This window comes from Chelmon rostratus, chromosome 14 (assembly GCF_017976325.1).
Source record: "Chelmon rostratus isolate fCheRos1 chromosome 14, fCheRos1.pri, whole genome shotgun sequence".
Classification (NCBI taxonomy): domain Eukaryota; kingdom Metazoa; phylum Chordata; class Actinopteri; order Chaetodontiformes; family Chaetodontidae; genus Chelmon; species Chelmon rostratus.
The window spans coordinates 9,693,692-9,712,520 of record NC_055671.1 but is presented as its reverse complement, the minus strand read 5'-3'; the positions used below and the strand labels follow the sequence as shown (position 1 = coordinate 9,712,520).

General features: G+C 41.8%; 2 protein-coding genes across 2 annotated transcripts; one reads left to right on the top strand and one right to left on the bottom strand.

Annotated features, from left to right (window-relative positions):
* Positions 1-59: 59 nt before the first annotated feature.
* chrne (cholinergic receptor, nicotinic, epsilon) lies at positions 60-5,749 on the bottom strand. Its single transcript, XM_041952736.1, has 12 exons — positions 5,602-5,749; positions 4,897-5,030; positions 4,594-4,638; positions 4,313-4,422; positions 4,029-4,184; positions 3,612-3,712; positions 3,332-3,532; positions 2,856-2,970; positions 2,636-2,750; positions 2,322-2,529; positions 1,134-1,267; positions 60-998 (listed from the first exon to the last, which is right to left on the bottom strand). The coding sequence occupies exons 1-12, from the start codon at positions 5,747-5,749 to the stop codon at positions 828-830; spliced, it is 1,638 nt and encodes a 545-aa protein (XP_041808670.1). The 3' UTR covers positions 60-827.
* A 7,685-nt stretch (positions 5,750-13,434) lies between these two features.
* On the top strand, positions 13,435-16,980 carry gltpd2b (glycolipid transfer protein domain containing 2b). Its single transcript, XM_041953013.1, has 4 exons — positions 13,435-13,504; positions 15,812-15,870; positions 16,049-16,227; positions 16,362-16,980. The coding sequence occupies exons 1-4, from the start codon at positions 13,435-13,437 to the stop codon at positions 16,978-16,980; spliced, it is 927 nt and encodes a 308-aa protein (XP_041808947.1).
* The last annotated feature ends 1,849 nt before the right edge of the window (positions 16,981-18,829 follow it).

The following is an 18,829-nucleotide window of genomic DNA, read 5'->3' as shown; positions in this document are numbered from 1 at the left end:
CCTACTTTTATGTTTCACACTACTCACACTTTGAAATAAATTGATGAAACAAGTTACGATGCGCAAAGTAAAATATTTATTTTAAAAACATGGCACAATGAATCAAGACAATGTCCCTCAGAGCCATTTAGTTCTAACAAGACTTTCTAATAAATAAGTCATAGTAAGAAGAATAAGGCTTTGATTTGGAGTTGGCTGGCTCATGTTACATGCACAGGTTCTTTACATAAGACATAGTGCATGCAGGGAAAATTTAGCAAATATGCTTGCAGTGTGAAACATGCATGGATGAGTCTTATAAGCTAATGAAAGATGGGCAACTTTAGCACACCACATGTAAATAAAATAAGTTAATCAGTTAAAGAGCCTTCTTCATGACGACGCTGCAGTAGATTTTATTTGAGAGGTTCTTTGCTGCAGCTTTCTGAGCATGGTGGAGAATTGCCACCACCTAAAGTCTGACCTTGCTTCAACTGACACTTCTGAGTCTTTTATACCACAAAATAAGTCAAATAATACTTCTACTTTGTATGATTTATGATGGTGATGATTTAAAACCACTTACACTAAGATGGAGAACTTAGAATCAAGTTGCAAGTTTAAATTATCACCCTCAGCTGCCTGACAAGTGTTCACAAAGAGAAGTCTGACATGTGAAAATGAACACAGACAGATTTGATGTCAAATCTCTGTTATTAAAGCCCCGCTAACTCAACTCTGAATCTGAGCCTCGGACTCAATGAGCAAGACTGCTCAGCTGTATGAACAGCATGAGGCACAGTGATTCTTGGAGATTTCATCAGATCAAAATAGTTTTTTTGTCTTTTTTAACTCATTTTAACATATTTTTTTGTCTCTCCAGGAAATGGAAACTCTGGTACCCGGTTGAAGTGTCCTGTTAAGAAGATCCCCACTGTGCCGATAATGAAGAGGAGAATGGCAGCCCAGAAGCAGACTTTGTCAATCATCTTCCCAATCAGTACCCAGCTTTCAATTTCCTTTAAGTGAAATGAGAATAAAAAAAACTAAGAGAACAATTCACCTACAAAAATTACATGCAGTAAAATATGGAATAAATAGACACATCCAAAACATTGAAATTGTATACAAACAAATCTTCAAGTAACACTCACAGATCCGATGTTATTTTGTTGCCTTGTACTCTCAGCAATGAAGTTGCAGGCATCTACACATTGCTTGATCTCAGGTGCAGCTTGGGCCAAACTTTTGTACAGGTTGGCTGTGCTGCTGACATCTATGTTATCCTCTGGGGGGAAGGAGACACTGATAGTTAGATAACAGTGTGCCATTGCATTGCCTGAGGCAGACACAGGCATGACAAAAGGCATTGAACAACATACAATATGCTTGTAATACACACATGAGTGGCTAATATAAACAATATGAATAAATGTGATACGAACAATACGCAAAACAACATTTGGATCACAATGTTTTTGCAGACAACGGATGAGGAAATAATAAATAAGTCAGTTTAACACACAGTGGTCAAACAGCTAGAATTACTGCATTATGGTTGCATGGCTGCCAACCAGTCAAGTTGCAGTTGACATCCATGTCTGTTCAGTCTCAGATATGTAGTTAAGACTTTGAAAGACTTAAATAAAAAGGTGTATTTTCTGGTGAATCATCACTATATTTATATGTATGATTCCAGTGAATAATTTCCAGTCGGAAACCTGCTTCACTTAAAGACTATTTTTCCAAAGGAGTCCAGAGGACTGACAGAGAGCTTCATCCAATGGTGCTACAACAACCACCTGAAGCTCAGTATCAGCAGAACCAATGAGCTTGTGGTGGACTACAATGCTTCAAGTATGGATGTTGCTGCAAAGAAGCTACAAATTGTAAAATGTTGATGCTTCACACACATTTCAGTATTTGAATCTGCCTTCTGTTGCTGAGTTATGGTGTTGTTATGGTGAATAATGGCCAGAAAAGTGTTGTTGCAGAACATTATGACACCACAGTGAAGTTGACAATTGATGTTTTGGATCACCATCACTTCATCATTATATCCTATGAGATATCTGTGTGAAGTTTTGTCATAATTAGCATACTAATTATTGAGTAAATGCACAAAAACATGTTTTGTGAGGTCACATTGGCCTTTGACAGAATCTAATCAGTTCATCCTTGAGTCCAAGAGGACATTTGTGCCAAATTTGAAGGAATTCCCTAAAGGCCTTCATGAGATATATACAGGCTTAAAAACATTGAAGTGTACAAAAATTAGACTGGGGCTCAATGGCTTGTGGGATTTCAGAGCTGGGTCATAGTTTTAAAAATAGATATCTTACCAACCGCATTGGTGAAACCATGCCTCTCTCTCTGTTTGTCAAACATCATTTCACTGCGGGGTTGTTTCAGTACATATTCCTCTGCTCTCTGCATGAGGCCAAAGGAGCTGCGCCGCCGCTCCCTCATCCCATTCATCTCTGTTGTCATGTCACTGTCATCCACCAGTGGGGACATGCCTAGAAAGCGAGGCACCATTTCCAGGAACATCTGCAGGGGGCGCAGAAAATATAACTATAACTATGTAGTTAGGCTAGTTCACATAAAATAACTCTCCAATAGGCACTTTTGACTCGACTGCACAGGATGTACTTACATGTTTGATGGTATAAGACATGGTATGAGTGCTGGGGCTGCGCAGGGAGAAGTTCAGCACTACAATTTGATTGGTGGCAATGAGAGTAGTGACACACATAACAAAGATCAGGTACCTGCGGATGATATTAGAGAAGACCTGTGTTGGACAGGAGACTCAAACTTTGCAGGTTAAAGACAAAAACCCAGCAGAGGTCAGCAGAGAACACACGCTGACTCACTTGCCGATGAGAGGGACAGAAAGAGATGTCTCAGGGATCTTCTGAGCAATAAGAAAGAGGAAGACAGTCTGAGCCAGCAAGACAGAGATGGACACAGTCAACTTCTGTCCCCCCGCTGTGAAGGAGACAACAGAGATTTCAGCAACAGAGGACCACACTATGCAACAAATAACACGACATAGTAGATTTAGAAAGGCTTTTTATGTACAGTAGTTAAAGCCAAACATAATAACATCTGGCTTCAGTTAGGGATGAAACAATACACTGAAACCAAAGGCCTGGCCTTAGAACCTCCTCGACTGAAGTCCATTATAATGCTTACGTATCTCTAGTTTAAGATAACTAAAATTAATTTGTATATTGTTTTATGTTTCATTATGAGACTTGGGATAACATCCTCATAATAATGCCCCATTTGAAAAAATAATAATCTGTGAAATAACATCTGGAGGGGATTAGACAATGGCTTCACTGACCTTGTGCAGGTAGAAAGTAGGCCAGTACTACCAGTGAGGAGATGAGGGAGCAGGGCAGGATGATGTTGATGATGTAGAAGAGGGGCTTCCTTTGGATGATCAGGTTGAACAAGATTTCTTGATACTCTAGGTCATCTGGGGAATACCGTGAGTTGATCATCTTCCTGGCTGGACGATGTACGATGGCCCACTCGCCGTTCTCTGAGGGGTGAAAACATAACAAGGTGGATACAAATTGTGCGCGTTGAATACTGGAGCATTGAATGCGGATGTACTGTACCTGTGAAAGCTTGAGGGTCGATATCCACCCACTCAATAGTTTCGCCTGTTTCTCCAACAGCCAAGATGAGATCAACTTCATTGGCACTGTACGTCTGGGATCTAGGGGTCATGGCAGTGAGGATAGAATAGAAAAGAAAATAGTAGTTACCTGGATGTAACGCCGTTTCTATGAACATGTGCCTAGCCCTCTAATGGGTTTCACTACTGGCTTACCCCATCCAGGCTCCCCCTTAGCACCATAAGACAGATCTTTGCACTGGGAAGTGAATCGAAGATCTGTTTTAGGGTGCCAAGGTGGAGCCTGGATTGGGTAAATCACTAGTGAAGCCCAATAGAGGGCAACTCACATATGAAATAGAACAAACAAATAAATCAGCAATTATATAAAGTGCATATATTTTAGAATAATGATGACCTGAATGCTAAGGTGCAGTTTTGATAATCAAACGGGAAGTAGGTGATTTCAATGGCACAAGTGCTGCGATAGATAGCAGGAGGCAGCCAGTATATCCAACCACTGCTGCTGATCAAGACATTGGCATAGTAGGCCACATCAAACTTGCCATCAATGCTGTAGAGATTGAGAATAAAGAACAGAAAACGTTAATGCCAGACTTCATACAAAAAAAACAACAACACAAAAAACATTATGATGACACTGCAGGAAGGGGAAAACTGCTGGATCTTATGCATCCATACTTGTTCTCAAGGACAATGTCAGGAAGCCAAACAGTGTTGCATGGGACACGGATAAGATCAATGCCATGATATTTCGATTCGTCCCAGGCAAGACGATAATCAGTCCATTGCTGTAGATGACATTTGAGGAAAAGGTCATCGGTGACGTTAAAATGTAGACACAACTGAGGGCTAAAAAAGTAAGAAGGACGGAGTCCTGAAGGCAAAATGAACCTTGATACCACAAGTCTTACAAACAAACAACACAAAATCTCAAAAGTATGAAGAGCGGGAGAACTCACAATCTCAATCCACACACTGGTCGTAAGAGTCTCCTCCTTTTCATTCTGTGGTACAAGTGAAGAAGTTGTATGAATATTTGAGCTTTACGTTGTTGAACATGCACTGCAAAGTTACTAAGCCAGTAACCTAACAGCCATTATTGTGTTCATGTGGCCAGAATGAGGATTAATGCTACAGTCCTGTAGGAATGATGGTGTACGTGTGGTCATGCTCCTGTTTTAAAATCCTGCGAAGGCCTGTTTGCATTTTGGAGCTGTTGCTGCCAGGATTTGTTGCAACAAGCAGGAACAATGAGTTCTCACCAGAGAGATAAGATTAGTGAGGGTCAGCTTGATCTGAACCTCCACCTTGTCTTCAGGACGAACCACCGGGCGAATATTCTTGTTGTAGCCTGTGAACAAGTCTTTGATCAGATGCGTCTCCTCGTTACACCGCACTGCATGAAAAAACAGATGAGACGTGAGTGAGTTTTTGTGCATAGGTGTTAGAATTACACATGATTGATATTACTTAACAGGATGGGGGGAGAAACACGGCCATGCATATGAGAAATAAAAAGGTTTGAATCATCGTAAGGATTTGAACCACGAGGGACCGAAAATCAATAAAACTCTTTACTAGCACATCCCTCCTCAGTTCAACAAACTGCCTCATAGCGGCTAATGTTAGCCAGTGTTAGCAAACTTTAGATGCATATTACTGCGTTGATTTATTATTCAGCCAGTTTGTTTTTGCTACTTGCATTGCTGTTACACTACGTGTTAGCATTCACTATGCCATAATTGTCTTGTACTTAATAAAATGTATAATTGCTTTGCTATACTTTCCTGAACATAGAGGTTTTGCTGCCACACCTTTACTTTGTTCAGTACCACCAGCATCTTATAGCAGCTAATGTTAGCCAGTGTTAGCAAACTTAAGACGGGTATTGCTGTGTTGCTAACATCATTCGGCCACTTTGCTGACTTCGTGGCTCTTTTCTGATTGTATTGTTTGTATTGTTCGACTGTGTTCAGCATTCGTCTTGTAGTCGTCTCCCCTGGCCGCTGTGTTGAGCAAACGTTGCTGTGTGTCAGCGTGGGGGTGGTTTGGCTTCAGCCGCAGGCCGAGAGAGGGCTCAGGGGCTCGCAGGAAGGTTGACGCACCAGCGAGCATGTGGCCTGATTGTTACTTTGCCAGGTTATTAGTCTGTTAGTTCAATGTGCTTAAACTCCACGGTGCAGCTGGGTCCACAGGGCGGAGAAACTGTACACAAGCTGACAAAGGCAGGCACCAGAGGAAAGGGGCTTACAATTGAGTAGTTTTACAGTTTTAGTAAAGAATTTAGAGCACCTCAGAAAGAAATAAGAACGTTAGTTACATTACGTTCCCATCCTGTTCATATCTCATGGAATTGGACAGAATTACAGGAAACTGTTTTTCACATGAGGTTCAAATACAAAGTCAAATACAAATACAAAATACACTGTAACAACCCACTATGGGCAATGGGTTTTAAGATGACTTCATGTGCTCAACAACAACCAACCTTAACCTAATTTTACACATTTTTTCTAATAAATTATTCAGAAAAACTCTTCAGCTTTTCAGCTTTTTACCATAGGTTAGTCTTTCTCAAGACAGTAACGTGTTAGCTACTTTTTTTGTTTGTATTTTATGCATTCTATGTAATCTATTTTTCCTATGCTTCACTATTTCATGCTGTGATTTGATGCTTTATCCTTGTTTTTATTTTCATCCTTATTCTACTCTATTTTTACCTATTTTATTCTCTGGTTTTAGGCATTGTCTTTATTTGTATTTTCAACCTAATTATCATTATCAAATGGGTTTTATTCTCCCTCTTATTTTTTATTAATTTCTTTTTTAGCATTTTTGGAACGTATTTTTATGTCCATTCTGTCTTTTCTATACAAAGCACACACTTGGTGCATGTGATTTCTTTCCTGTAAAGCACTTGGAGCTGCAAATCCTGTATGAAAGGTGCTATACAAATAAAGGTATACTATTATTATTATTATTAGTAGTAGTAGTAGTATCTGTCTTTAAATATATTTTATATTGGTTTCATCTACATGTACATATATTTTTTTAACAAATTGTTGAATTGGAAATTGGAATTTTAAAATGCTTGTTTGTGTTTTATAGAATATGACTTGTATGTTTTGATAAGACAATATGAAGATTTGGCCATGAGTCTAAACACCATCAGTCTAAATACACGTAACCATGCCAAAAAACGTATTTAATGGTATTATTATGATGTACTTAGCTACACTTTATTTCAGCATAAACTCTAAGAGAGACAAAGAGAGAGGAAAGCAGAGGTTATTTCCGACCTGCTGCCTCTTCCCACCCAGCTGTCACTACCCATAGCTCAGATTACACAGCAGCTGGGAAACTCTAACATAGCACTTTAAGTCACACTCAGGTCATCAACAATAATCATCAATATCATCATTGGCAAAAATGGTGACAGTAACACATACTACGAAGCAGTAAAGATGTCGTCCCCCGCGATCAATTCATTTCCGGGTCTGCCTGGTTCAAGCTGGCACAAGTATGTTGCATAGCATTGAGCTTTAATTGTTATGCTCCCCTGGGACAACCTGCGTAGCAGTCCGTGTAATGACAGTGGTGAGATGTCTCACCTCCCAAGGCTTTGTCAGTTGTTAATTATGTATTCTCAAATATTACACTCCAATTTCATCAGGGAGGGAAACAAACTCTAATAGAGAGATTATATACATTGCTTAGAAAGTATAAATAGATCTTAGAGAATGGAGGTCTTAAAATTTTAAATGAAAAAGACTCCAATATTCTTGTATGTATGTGGTAGTTAATAATAAATATATACTGACCTTGTGATATCCTGCTTACTGTACCTTTTTTGGTTTTACTAGAGTAATATTACAATTGAATGGCATAATGATTGGTGCATCCATCTACAAACCGGGCAGTTTAATGATGGACAGCTGCAAACAATGGTGAGAGACAGTGAGTAAACAGTAAGTATAGTGACACACAGAGAGAAACACACGTGATGTGATGTAATTCTAAATGCAGTTCAGTCAGCCAGCTCACATGGATGAGTTATATTATTGTGGGAATACAAAGTACAGTTAATGTCTGGTGACCTTATCACTTTCTGCAGCTGACAAGCCTGCTAAGAGAGAGACAGCAGCATGATGATGGGAAACTAGACCACGAGTGGATGTGGGCTCTGATCAAAGTGGTTGGAGATCTTAAAACCTTGGTAGATTTGATTAGTTAGAATAGAGAAAATGTTGGGTTTTTTGTGATTCAACTGAACTGACCCCTTAAGGTGACCAGAAGGCAGGTAGCTCAAGGGGTCAGAACGACACAGGTAAACATTACAACATCAGTGTTTGACTGGAGTAAAGGCAAGCCAAGCTAAACCTAGTTGACCCTGCCCCACTGTCCAATGCACGCTCCTATTCATGTGACCATTTCAAACATTGGACGCAGACAGATTTTAATGTGATTTTGCAAGAGGAAGAAAGTGTCTGGTCCGTCTTCCAGCAGGCATCCTTTCTTTCAGCCCAGCATCTCAGCCCTGTTGCTTCAAGTTAGAGTTCATTGACTGAACTTTGACTTTGACTTAATACCATGGTTTTAAGTACAGCTGTTGCTCTAAGTGCACAGAAACAAACTGTCTGGCAATAGCTTCAACTCAAGTTCATCACAAGTGTTTGCTCATTTGATAGTGATAAACACCCTGTTTGCAAATGGACCCCAAACCAACAGCACTGCTCCCAGACTCCATGTGATATTCAAGTATTGTAGCAACTGCGTCAGACCAATAATATCAAGAGTCTACATTTCAGGATGGATCTTGTCCATGCCAGCACCTTGTCACGGAGGAATTTTTAAACTACTCCAGTGACCTCTGCCAAGGAGATTGACTCAACAAGCATTTGCCCACAACTGTTGAGAGCAACTTGTCATACCTCTGCCTCCTGAGTGACCAGACGGATTTCCAGACTCATTTAAGGACCCCAAACATCCATCATATTATAGGCTTTTACTTCTGCTTCTAAGGCAGCTGTAGCCTCCCAGGCCTGCTGTTGACCCCCTGTTGCAGAATCTCGTCTGTGTCAACCGGAACAGCTTTACACCCTGCTCTCATGACAAAGCACAGATCCCCTTCTGCATTTCTTTATGCTGACTTACTTTGTTTTGCCCATCTGATAAATTGCATCGACTCTACTACAAATAGTACTAGATCATGCCACAGGCTACAGATGATCCTTGTCAACATCAGTCAACATCAATAAAAGTGCACTTATTTGAGATAAAGCCCCAACATGCTTTCTTGTGCACAGATGAGCACAAAAGCCCACTCAGACTATAATTATGTTTAGACCCAATTTACAACAGTATATACAGTCAGACACTACATATTGCAGATATTCTGTATGTGTGGTTGCAGATATGCGGTCAACAGAAGGTAAATAATTTTTTAACCTCTTAAATTGGTTAAAATCTCAATCATCTAACCCAGTTTGATCATTACAACAGTATGTATGCACGTGTGACCTCATGTAAGTCTTCAGGAGGTCTAAAGTATGGAAAGTTTAATCTAGCATGCCAATTCATGTAGTGAGAGTCTTGGAGCTGGTTGTCTCACTGACTTCATGCCTGCGCATGATGGGCAGAAGACTATTTTGATAGATAAGGAGGCAGCCAGCCAGTCAGTGAGGATGTGGCACTTACCCTGAACCATTAACGTCCCAAGAATAGTTACAACTCCAAAAAATATCCCAAAACTGCATGCTGCCATCGCGTTCCAAGACCTGTGCACTGCACAGCACGGCTCTATATTTAAATATTAAGTCTGAGAGAGATAAAGTCAGCAAGAGCAAGAGTAAAGACAGAGAGGAAGAGCTCTAAATACCCCCACCAAGCACCCTGACTGCTGCCCACCCCGGCTGTCGCTATCCATGGCTCAGATTACACAGCAGCTGAGACCAGGACTTCAAGTCACACTCTGGTCACCCACAATAACCATCATCATGATCATTAGACGACAAATATCTGTGGTGGTGCCAGATCTACACATGAAGGTATTTCTCCTACAAAATATAGGCAGCAGTGAAATCTTACGTTGTTTGCCTCCCAATGGTATACCCCTGTGATATTACTAGAAATTATCAAATACAATAATACATGATATTTGTAACATATTGTAGGATTACTATAGTTGTTTCTGTTGAAGAGAAAATCACCAATGACACACATTCAAAGTGATGCCGACTTTGTGTATTTGTCCTGCATTTCTGTGTGACTTATGTTTTAAACAAATATATTGCTCTGTGCATGCGTGTGTGTGTGTATGTATTACTCACTTTGTGGAGCCATACATATGTTAACACAATCACATTGTGGGGGCTCGCCTACCTTATAGGGACAACATGCAAGTTCCCATATTGAAAATCGTTAATTTTTTTGGGTGAAGGCTTGGGTTAAGGTTAGGGTTAGGCAAGTAGTGCTCATGATTAAAGTTAGAAAGTTAGAATACGTCTGCAGGAAATGATTGTAAGTCAATATAATGCACCCAAAAGTGACCTAAGTAAGTTCTTGTGAGTGTGAATGTGAAACAGGACAACCAGAGACACATACAGCCGTGGGCGCAGCAAGATGTGCAGGCCTGCTCTCCCCCGGCTCTGTGTCCAGGGTATTAATGCATACAGTAAAGCGTTCCCACGTCACCAGCAGGACTCCAGCAGTGAGCGAGTGTCTACAGACCGCAGTGTGTTGGGGTCAGAGGGCTGCAGGCAGACAATGCTCATAAATCTCACAGAGACAGAGACTTGTATCTGCATCAAGATACTTCAGATAGCTTCTTCCTACAGCAGTGGATCATGATACAAATGCAGCTCTAAAAAGCACAGGCCAGACTGGGAGGACCTTTTACTCATTTCAACTCCAGAGACTATATTTGCTATTATAATTAGTGCTGTGAGTAATTTAAGTATTGTCACCGTGCAGCAACAAGGGCAACAGTCAGATTTTTGGAATGTGCCATGTGAGTTGGACAGTATATGATGTACTTCTAAATATACATTCAGGGAAACAGAGATGAGCTTCTTTAAGGTAACTGGAGCCTCCACAAGGCGGATTATGTGTCTCACACTCGCTTAGAGCTTAGAGATGTTGGATCTGTCCAGCCTCAAAGACAGTTGGTTCCCAGGGCAGAGCATAACACTGCTGGATTGTACTGTATTTTAGATGTAGCCAAACATGGGAAATTAAAACATCAGAGGGGCAGAAGGATTTTTGGGACATTTTGAGGTGAACAAACTGTCCGGCAGTATGTTCAGTTTAGGATGGTGTCTCCTCACGATGATCAGTCCAGCATTTGGCCTGTACAATCAAAGCCAATAATTTTTGTCTCTAATCCACTCAAATACACTCAGCAATAATAATAATAATGATGATGATGATGATGATAACTGACATGGAGGCCCATCAGTGCAACATCAGACAGTCGTGTGTAACTGTTTTTATGACAAGTGCTATAAATATAGCCACATCCAATGAAGCAGGGGGTTCAAGCTATTGTCGAGTTAATGCAGTTGGACCAAGGACTGTATTTGAGAATGCAATGACAACATTTTTTAAATCGGCAGCGCCTGTGGTGAATCCGTGGATAGAATTACAATAACAGTTATATTCAGATCAGTAAGTGTCTGAAAATGAAACCATAAACACTCACTCTTTGTCATAATGTAAATCTCTGCTGAGGGATTTGCATGAAACGTTGGATGCTTGTTGATAATAGAAGTTTGAAACCAAGGTTGTACTTTGGCACACTGGCCACCAGGGGTCACACCCACAAGGATCAATACCAATCATGCACTCTACTCAGATTTGAACTTTATGGGCTACTTTAGTGTGATTTTAACAAGCCAACAAACTGGATTACAAGGGTAATCCTGGTACTTACATGTTTTAACTGTGCAGATGGAAAATCCACTGTGGTGGTATTTGACAGTGACAGAGTACCTCTTTCCCGCTCTGCTGAACTTCCATACATAAACATACTCATGCAGTGTGAATTGTTACCATGTGTTTTAGTCTGCTAGCACTGTGTACTTGTGCATGACAAGATTCAGCTGCTTTTCTTTTCTTTCTTTTTTTTTTTTTTTTGGTTTTACCACAGACACACATACATTTCTAAGAACTATACCTATTTTACAAGGTATGTCGTTGATTAGAACATTGAGTTAGAGAGTACCAGCTGTGTGGAATCAGTCAGTTCAACTCTTCTGAAAGGGTCACATGTTTTCAGATGGATTCAGTCTTCCCTTTTTCAGTCGCTGCCTATTCCAGATGGGATCATCCATTGGCTGCACAGTGTATAAAGCCCCATGACTGGCCCCTCCCAGACAAGTCATTAATGCTCCTGCTTTCACTATTTTCCCGCTCCTCCGCTACAAAATACCATTGTTAAGTCCCTCTTCACGAGCACACATGTGGTTTGGCTTGTGTGTGGAGTTCAATGTCTGCTCACTTCCCCTCACAGAAGCAGCAGAAGCAGCAGCAGCAAACCCATTGACAGGAACCAAACACTGTGTTTTCCCGGATAGTGATAATTACAGGAACGGCCTGTGCTGCATCAGTCCTCCTGTTTTACTGACACATCTCAGACTATAGGCTGCAATAATCCAATTCATTCATGAAATAATTAGCATTTAGGGGTCCAAATTGACAGCCTATTAGTTATGGAATATGAATCAACGTTTGTAGAAGATATGGTGACACGAGAGAGGAAATTATGGATATATTTTTTTGTCTAACAGAGACTTCCTTTGTTTGCTCCCACTCTGATCTATTGAACTCTTTGTCATATCTAGAATAAGATTAGCACGCATGGGCATCTTTGTGCAGTCTCAGCTAGGATAAGCTCGGTTAGACTTTGTCATTCATTGACAAACACAGATTTGGTATCTCTGTTCAGCCACCAAAAGGTGATTGTGTTGTCCCACAAATAAATCAATACGGAGGTTTACTCAAGGTTGTTCTGACTTTAACAAAGCACTACATATAAAGGGAGACATTCAGAGATTTCTATATTTCACATTATACTCTCATGTCTTCAGAAAATGTGCGTCAGCACTGCTGTAATGTGTGGTGGTTGTAGTGGTGCTCTTAATGGTGTGTGTGAATGAGAGAGAGAGAGAGAGAGAGAGGGAGAGAGAGAGAGGAAGAAGGTGGGAGGAGGGTAGGTGGGCGCTGGTGGGAGGAGGGTGGGTGGCGGTGAGAAGAGAGGGAGCAAGTGTTTACTCGGACTGGCCAGGAATATAGCGCATATCTAGAAGATGAACCGGGAGGAAGGGGGTTACTGGCGGACAAGCTACGTCGCCTCTGCTTTATCAGCCAGTGGCTGCACTCAGCTGATCTCTGGACCCTCAGATTGAGCAACCCAGCCATAGACAGGCAGCTTCCAAATCAGTCAGAAACAAAGGCGGGACAGAGGAGATACGTGAATCAAGGGAAGTCAAGGAAAGACAAAAAAAGAAAGGGCCACAACAAGCTGAGTTGTAACAGCGTGACAGGTTAGAAAAACTGAGTTAAACATTGATAGAGGGTCTTTGAGGTGTAATGGTTGAGAGAACTTTTTTATTCAGGGTTTTGGGGGAAAGTATGAGAGATTTTAGAGGACAGGGGGCGGTCAGAGGCAGGGGTCTGGTAGGGAGTTGTAGTGACAGCCAGTGCAAGGAGACAAGGACTCATGTGAGACATAGAGGAATTAAAATATAGGCACAAAGAGAAGGAGCAGAGAGAGACTAGCAGACCCAAAGCTGGAATTCAGAATGGGTGTTAAGAGCAAGGCTGCTGTAGCTATCGTAGTCCTGCTGCTGTTCCTGGGCTCCCTGTGGCTCCGTGAGTATTTCTATGTGTGTGTGTGTGCGTGTGTGTGTGTGTGTGTGTGTGTGTGTGTGTGCGTGTGGTTTCTGTGTTGTACTATTAATCTATACAATCCCTCCCTTGTTTGAAAAGCGCATGTTTCAGATCAGGAATGTGTCACATGGTGTGGTGGCTGCAGAATCAAGCATGGTGGTCACACCACATTATCCTCACTCTTCTTACTCAAAAACTACTTCAACAACATTATCCGGATATTTGTATGTGTGCTATGACATGTTGTCTGTGAGATCACAAAATGACTCTTATTTTTAATTTGAGCTATTTTCAGTCACCTCAGATCAACGGTTGTCTTAAATATAGTTAGATTTTTTTTACACATGATGTTATTTTCCAGATTAAAGGAATCTGCGTCTATTTAAGTGAGTCTCCCAAAATATTTAACCGTATCTTTCTTCATCTTAAAATGATATCCTGACAATATAAAATGCAATACAATTGTTCCCTTTACTGTAAGAAAATAGCTTTAATGGTTCCTTCCCATTTCAATCCTAAAGCCCAAACATTTCACTGGAACTGGAAAGCAGTGTAACACTGTTCAACTGTGACCATGTGATCTTTTTCTCCAGCTTGGATTAAAGATTTTAGAGATGTGAGTCAGAGTGCAACCTGAGCTGAAAGGTTTGGAACCATCTCTGCCTCCACATACAGCAGGAGCTCAGTTAGGAAACTTACATTTAAATCTCAGCATGTTGTGGCAAGACTTCACATCCCTCTTATATGGAAAAAGAAAATAGGATAAATGTACACAACGCACTGTCCCTCTTGACATTTTTGGCAGCATCTGCAGTAGACCACTGTTAAGTTAGAAGTACATACCTGACAGCGGTTAGACAGGCTCTGTGTTCAGTATGAACTGCGGGGATTTGGTCGCTCAGTGAGGCTACCTGACAGTGACTTTGTGAGTAGTTGCTGCAGTCACACATCAGATTTGTGAGGGACATAACTGGCTGCGTTTGTGGCTTTTGCTTGTAAGGAGGTCCCTAATGTGTGGTCTGGAAAACTGGAGGGGCCTCTGAGGGAATTCCGGGAAGTCCAAAACAAGATGAATAGTTTGACTTCAGTAAGCTGACCTCACTCAGACATGCACCACAGTTGAACTCGACAAAGCACGCTAGGAAATGTTCATAACTGCAGCTTCGTATGATAATGGTGTGCGTATGGATCTTGTGGCCCAACGGAGGAATGTGGTTAGAAAATTCAATAAGGCACAAAAGTGATTCCGGCAGCTTGCAGACATGATGCGTGCGAGGACGCCTCCATCAGTTGAAATCACAGGGTTCGCTTTGTCGCAGGCTGGAATGAGCCGGTAAAGGATTAAAACTCGACATCACAATCTGCTGTCGAAAGAATGTTATTTGCTGACCGAAGAATGTGTGTCTCTGTGCTATATGCTGTAGAGAACGACCTGAAACCTCATGGAAGTAATCAAGAATGTAACACAAATTGAGTCATAATCAGTTTCAGCAACAGCATTATACAAATTCATGAGGAAAGAGCCGTTATAAAAGAAGACATACTCGTCCAAATTTAAGATCTGTTATCTAATCTTATTATTATCTATAGACAATATTTTCGATCAAAATATCAAATGACGTTGTAAAAGCAGTTGAACCTACCTAGAAGCTTGTAATGAGCTTAAGCTCATCATTTAGCTGTTTGACCCACAATTCAGCTGCTTTGATTCCCTCGTATCGTTGTTGTAGTGTTGTTTTCAGTCACAACAGGACTGATCTCTAAAACCCCCTCACTTACTACCCACTCACCTGCTCAGCACCAAAAAGCCGACAGACACAGTTAGCAACTAGCTGGTTAACACGCCGGAGCATTTAGCAGCTGAACAGACATATTTCCCTCAGGAGTTAAAACTTAAAAGAGTGAAAAATGGATTTATATTCTTTGGATGGATAGAGAGTCCAAAGACTTTTGCTGGATGTGTACATTAGCTTCGTCTTATCAACTGAAAAGGTTTTTATATATCAATGTTGGTTCACAGCTAAAGGTTTCTGCTGCCCCCAAGTGGCACAAAAATGTGTAATATCAGCTTTAATGTGACCCACTGTCCCATACTGCATTTTTAAATGTAAGTATAGGTGCACTGAACATATCGTGATGTGTTCAGAGCACCTATACAGCTCAGAATGTCCTTGTGTTTGAAACAGAGATGCACTATTATCAGAAAAAAAATCTCTTGTTTTAGTGGGAAAGCCTCTGCAAAAAGAAACTAACTGCTCTCCTGTTTCCCTTTACAATGTCTGATTGCAGAGGGAGGTTTGGATTACCACTGGGACGCTTGTTTAAAAGGTTATAACCAGCAGAATAAGGTGAGAGCACATGGAAACTACAAAGCAGCTCATCCACTTACTCCATTGCCTCCATGAGGCTGATTTTGTGAAGCAGATGGCCGATTTGAATGTGGTGAATCACTTCCGCGTTCTCTCTTTCTTTGTCCCCTGTCAATCGCCCCACGCACTCACACACCTCCCATCCCCCCACTGTCAGCCTCACCAGCTGCACAACAGCAGTGGGGTCGATGGGGCCCAGGTCCCGCAGGTCCTGGAGGGGTGCCCTGGTCAGACTTTCCAGGTGTCACGACTGGTCACCCACCTGCACGCTGCAACGGCCTACGCCTCGGACGTGCTGCTGCAGCCGTATCTGTCCAGCTGGGACGAGCTTGTGAGGTGGGATCATCAGATAAAGTGGGAGGGCAGTGATAGTGATGAATTTACAGCCATTAGAAAGTATAAAGTTATAAGGTTTATGGCCGATCTGGACTCTGTAAGGTGATTCATCCTATTCTGTGTTACTCCTCCAGGTTTATGGAAGCTCTGGGCCCGATGGTGGGACTGATATCCAAAGAGATAGAAAGCAAGACCTCTGTAATCCGCCAACTGGCCCTGCAGGCAGAAAAGAACCCTGAAGCGGAGCTGGACTCAGATGTCCACTCAGTAAACACTGTGAGCACAGAGGCCGGGACTGAGAATAATGTGGAGTCCTCACAACACACTGGTGCCTACCACTCTGTGCGCTCCATGATCTGGGCGGAGCTGGACCAAGGAGTGGTGAACTTCCAGCACCACACGGATTCTGGATGCCGGACTCTCCTGCGTCTGCATCGCGCTCTGCTCTGGCTGAAGCTCTTCCTGGAGAAGCTGGCTGAGACGCCAGTGGCCGGCCGGCTCAGGAGCCCCTCGGAGCTGTGTCGTGAGGCCTACCAGAGCACCCTCGCCAACCACCACACCTGGTTCGTCCGCAGGGCCGCAGAGCTGGCCTTCATTGCCATGCCAGAGAGGGCCTTCTTCTTCAGGCTGGTGTGCGTGCAGGACCAGGAGGATCTGAGCCGAGTGCTGAACAAAGTGGTTCAGGCTATTGGAGAGGTTTATGACAGGACGCAGAAAGCTCTGGAGGAGAATGGCATGCTGGATTTGCCATAGAAAAGGGGACTATGAGACCGGACATACAGCCTCTAACATGTTTTGCACTGTCCTCATGATATACATGGCACCGCACATAAATGTCTAGCCACAAACGAGGTGTAAACTTCTCGAGGAAACATGACTGGACGAGTTTTTTTCTGCTAAAATTCACCGGTGCCATATTTTTCCTCCCAACCAAAGCTCTGTGTCAACAATCAGCTCATACTGAAAGTCAGTTTGCTTTCAGTCTGCAGACATTCCTCGTCACATCTCATGAGATCATGTGTCAACTTGTTGTCACATTTACAGGACAGCCGATAATGCATTCAGGCTGGCTAAACACAGACTGTGAATTATTTAAGCAGGTGGACACAATAACATGAGCACCACACATCCATTACAACAAGCCTGCAGTAAAAGCATCATTAGTGAAACTTGTGATGTGCATGTTTTTGTGGCCCACTCATATGTGATTGATATATATTATATATATCAATCACACACACACACACACACATATATATATATTTATATATATATGTTTTTTACATTCAAAATTCCATTACAAATGACTGCTGTTTTAATTGTAGTTAATTCTCAGTGATTTAGTATGCTACCTCAAAACTGCCTGGGTCGAAATGCCTTGTAGCCTTAAAATCTGGGACCAATCTATCCTGACTGAAGACTCATCTCACAAAAAAATCAATATGTGCTGAACAAAAGACAATATGGTGCTTCAGAATAACTGTGGTGTGAGTGGGGAGTATTATTTCTCAGTTTTACACTGTAAGATTTTGTATCATGTTCAAATTGATTAAATATCTCTAAAAAACAAAAAGCAGAGAGAATGTGGTTGTGTTTTTTTCTGACGTATTCTGTTCCAGTAATGTGAGAGCTTTGACATTTAAATGCCACTGAACTGTTGTGTAATGTTATCCATCAGCGAGCAGAGGTCCCAGTTTCCTGCTACAAACTAATCTTCACTTTCCTAGCATCATGGTGGATGACAGGTGCTCTGTGGGACACTCTTACCTGGACACACTTAGTGGAAATGAACAGGCTTTGGAAGTCAAAGGTAAAGGCTTTTTCCCTCATAACATCTCTCTGTCTGTAAGAAACTTTAAGATGTTATGTTTTAAATATTAGAAAAAGTCCTGATCTGAGGTGTATCAAAGGGATGCAGTTAATACTGGATTACAATATATAGAATGAGAGAACAGAGAGAATAGCATCAGACGCCGGCGCTACTCTTGATCAGACTATTTTAAACCCACAAATACCTCTAATGCTATGTAATCCTGGCTTCCTCCCTTGTCCTGCCCTGTGCGCTCTCTTTCTGAGGAGGAGACAGCACAGAAAGGAGAGCTAGGGACAGAGCCTGGAGCCACAGGGTGAGCAGGAGACAGGAGCTGGTTGAAGGTCAGCAAACGGAAGCACACTTCAGATGTAATCTTGTCAAGCTGTTGGCGGCAGACTGAATTAAAACAACTCCCAAAGGACTTGGGCCGATCAATATTTCTGATTATTGCACAACTGTTGTATTGTTCTTATTGTGCCAGGACTTTAATCTGCGACCTTTGAATTGTGATGTGCTTAGGAGGGTGACATGTGGGGGTGATATTTCCACTATGTATCTACTTTCTCTTGATACCCTTATAAAATTAAAGTGCAGAGATTCTCAGTGGCTCATAAGAACAGAAGACTATTATGCCACATGCCATCATTGCTATGTACCGTTATATGTGCACAGGTTAACACTGGCGCTGGAGGCTGTGAGGATTACGGACAATGAGATTACATTAGATTATATCCAGCCGATGCTACTTTTGACGCTGGCTGTCTTCTTTTTCTGTCCCCCACAAAGGCC

Coding starts and splice junctions, on each gene's coding strand:
- chrne (XM_041952736.1), bottom strand. CDS start 5,749: ATGCTCGCTGGTGCGTCAACCTTCCTGCGAGCCCCTGAGCCCTCTCTC. Junction 3,533..3,611: donor CGACCCTCAAGCTTTCACAG/GTACAGTACATC, acceptor TTCACCCCTCAG/AGAACGGCGAGTGGGCCATC. Junction 1,268..2,321: donor TGGTTTCACCAATGCGGTTG/GTAAGATATCTA, acceptor CCTTCCCCCCAG/AGGATAACATAGATGTCAGC.
- gltpd2b (XM_041953013.1), top strand. CDS start 13,435: ATGGGTGTTAAGAGCAAGGCTGCTGTAGCTATCGTAGTCCTGCTGCTG. Junction 13,505..15,811: donor CCTGGGCTCCCTGTGGCTCC/GTGAGTATTTCT, acceptor GTCTGATTGCAG/AGGGAGGTTTGGATTACCAC. Junction 16,228..16,361: donor AGCTGGGACGAGCTTGTGAG/GTGGGATCATCA, acceptor TTACTCCTCCAG/GTTTATGGAAGCTCTGGGCC.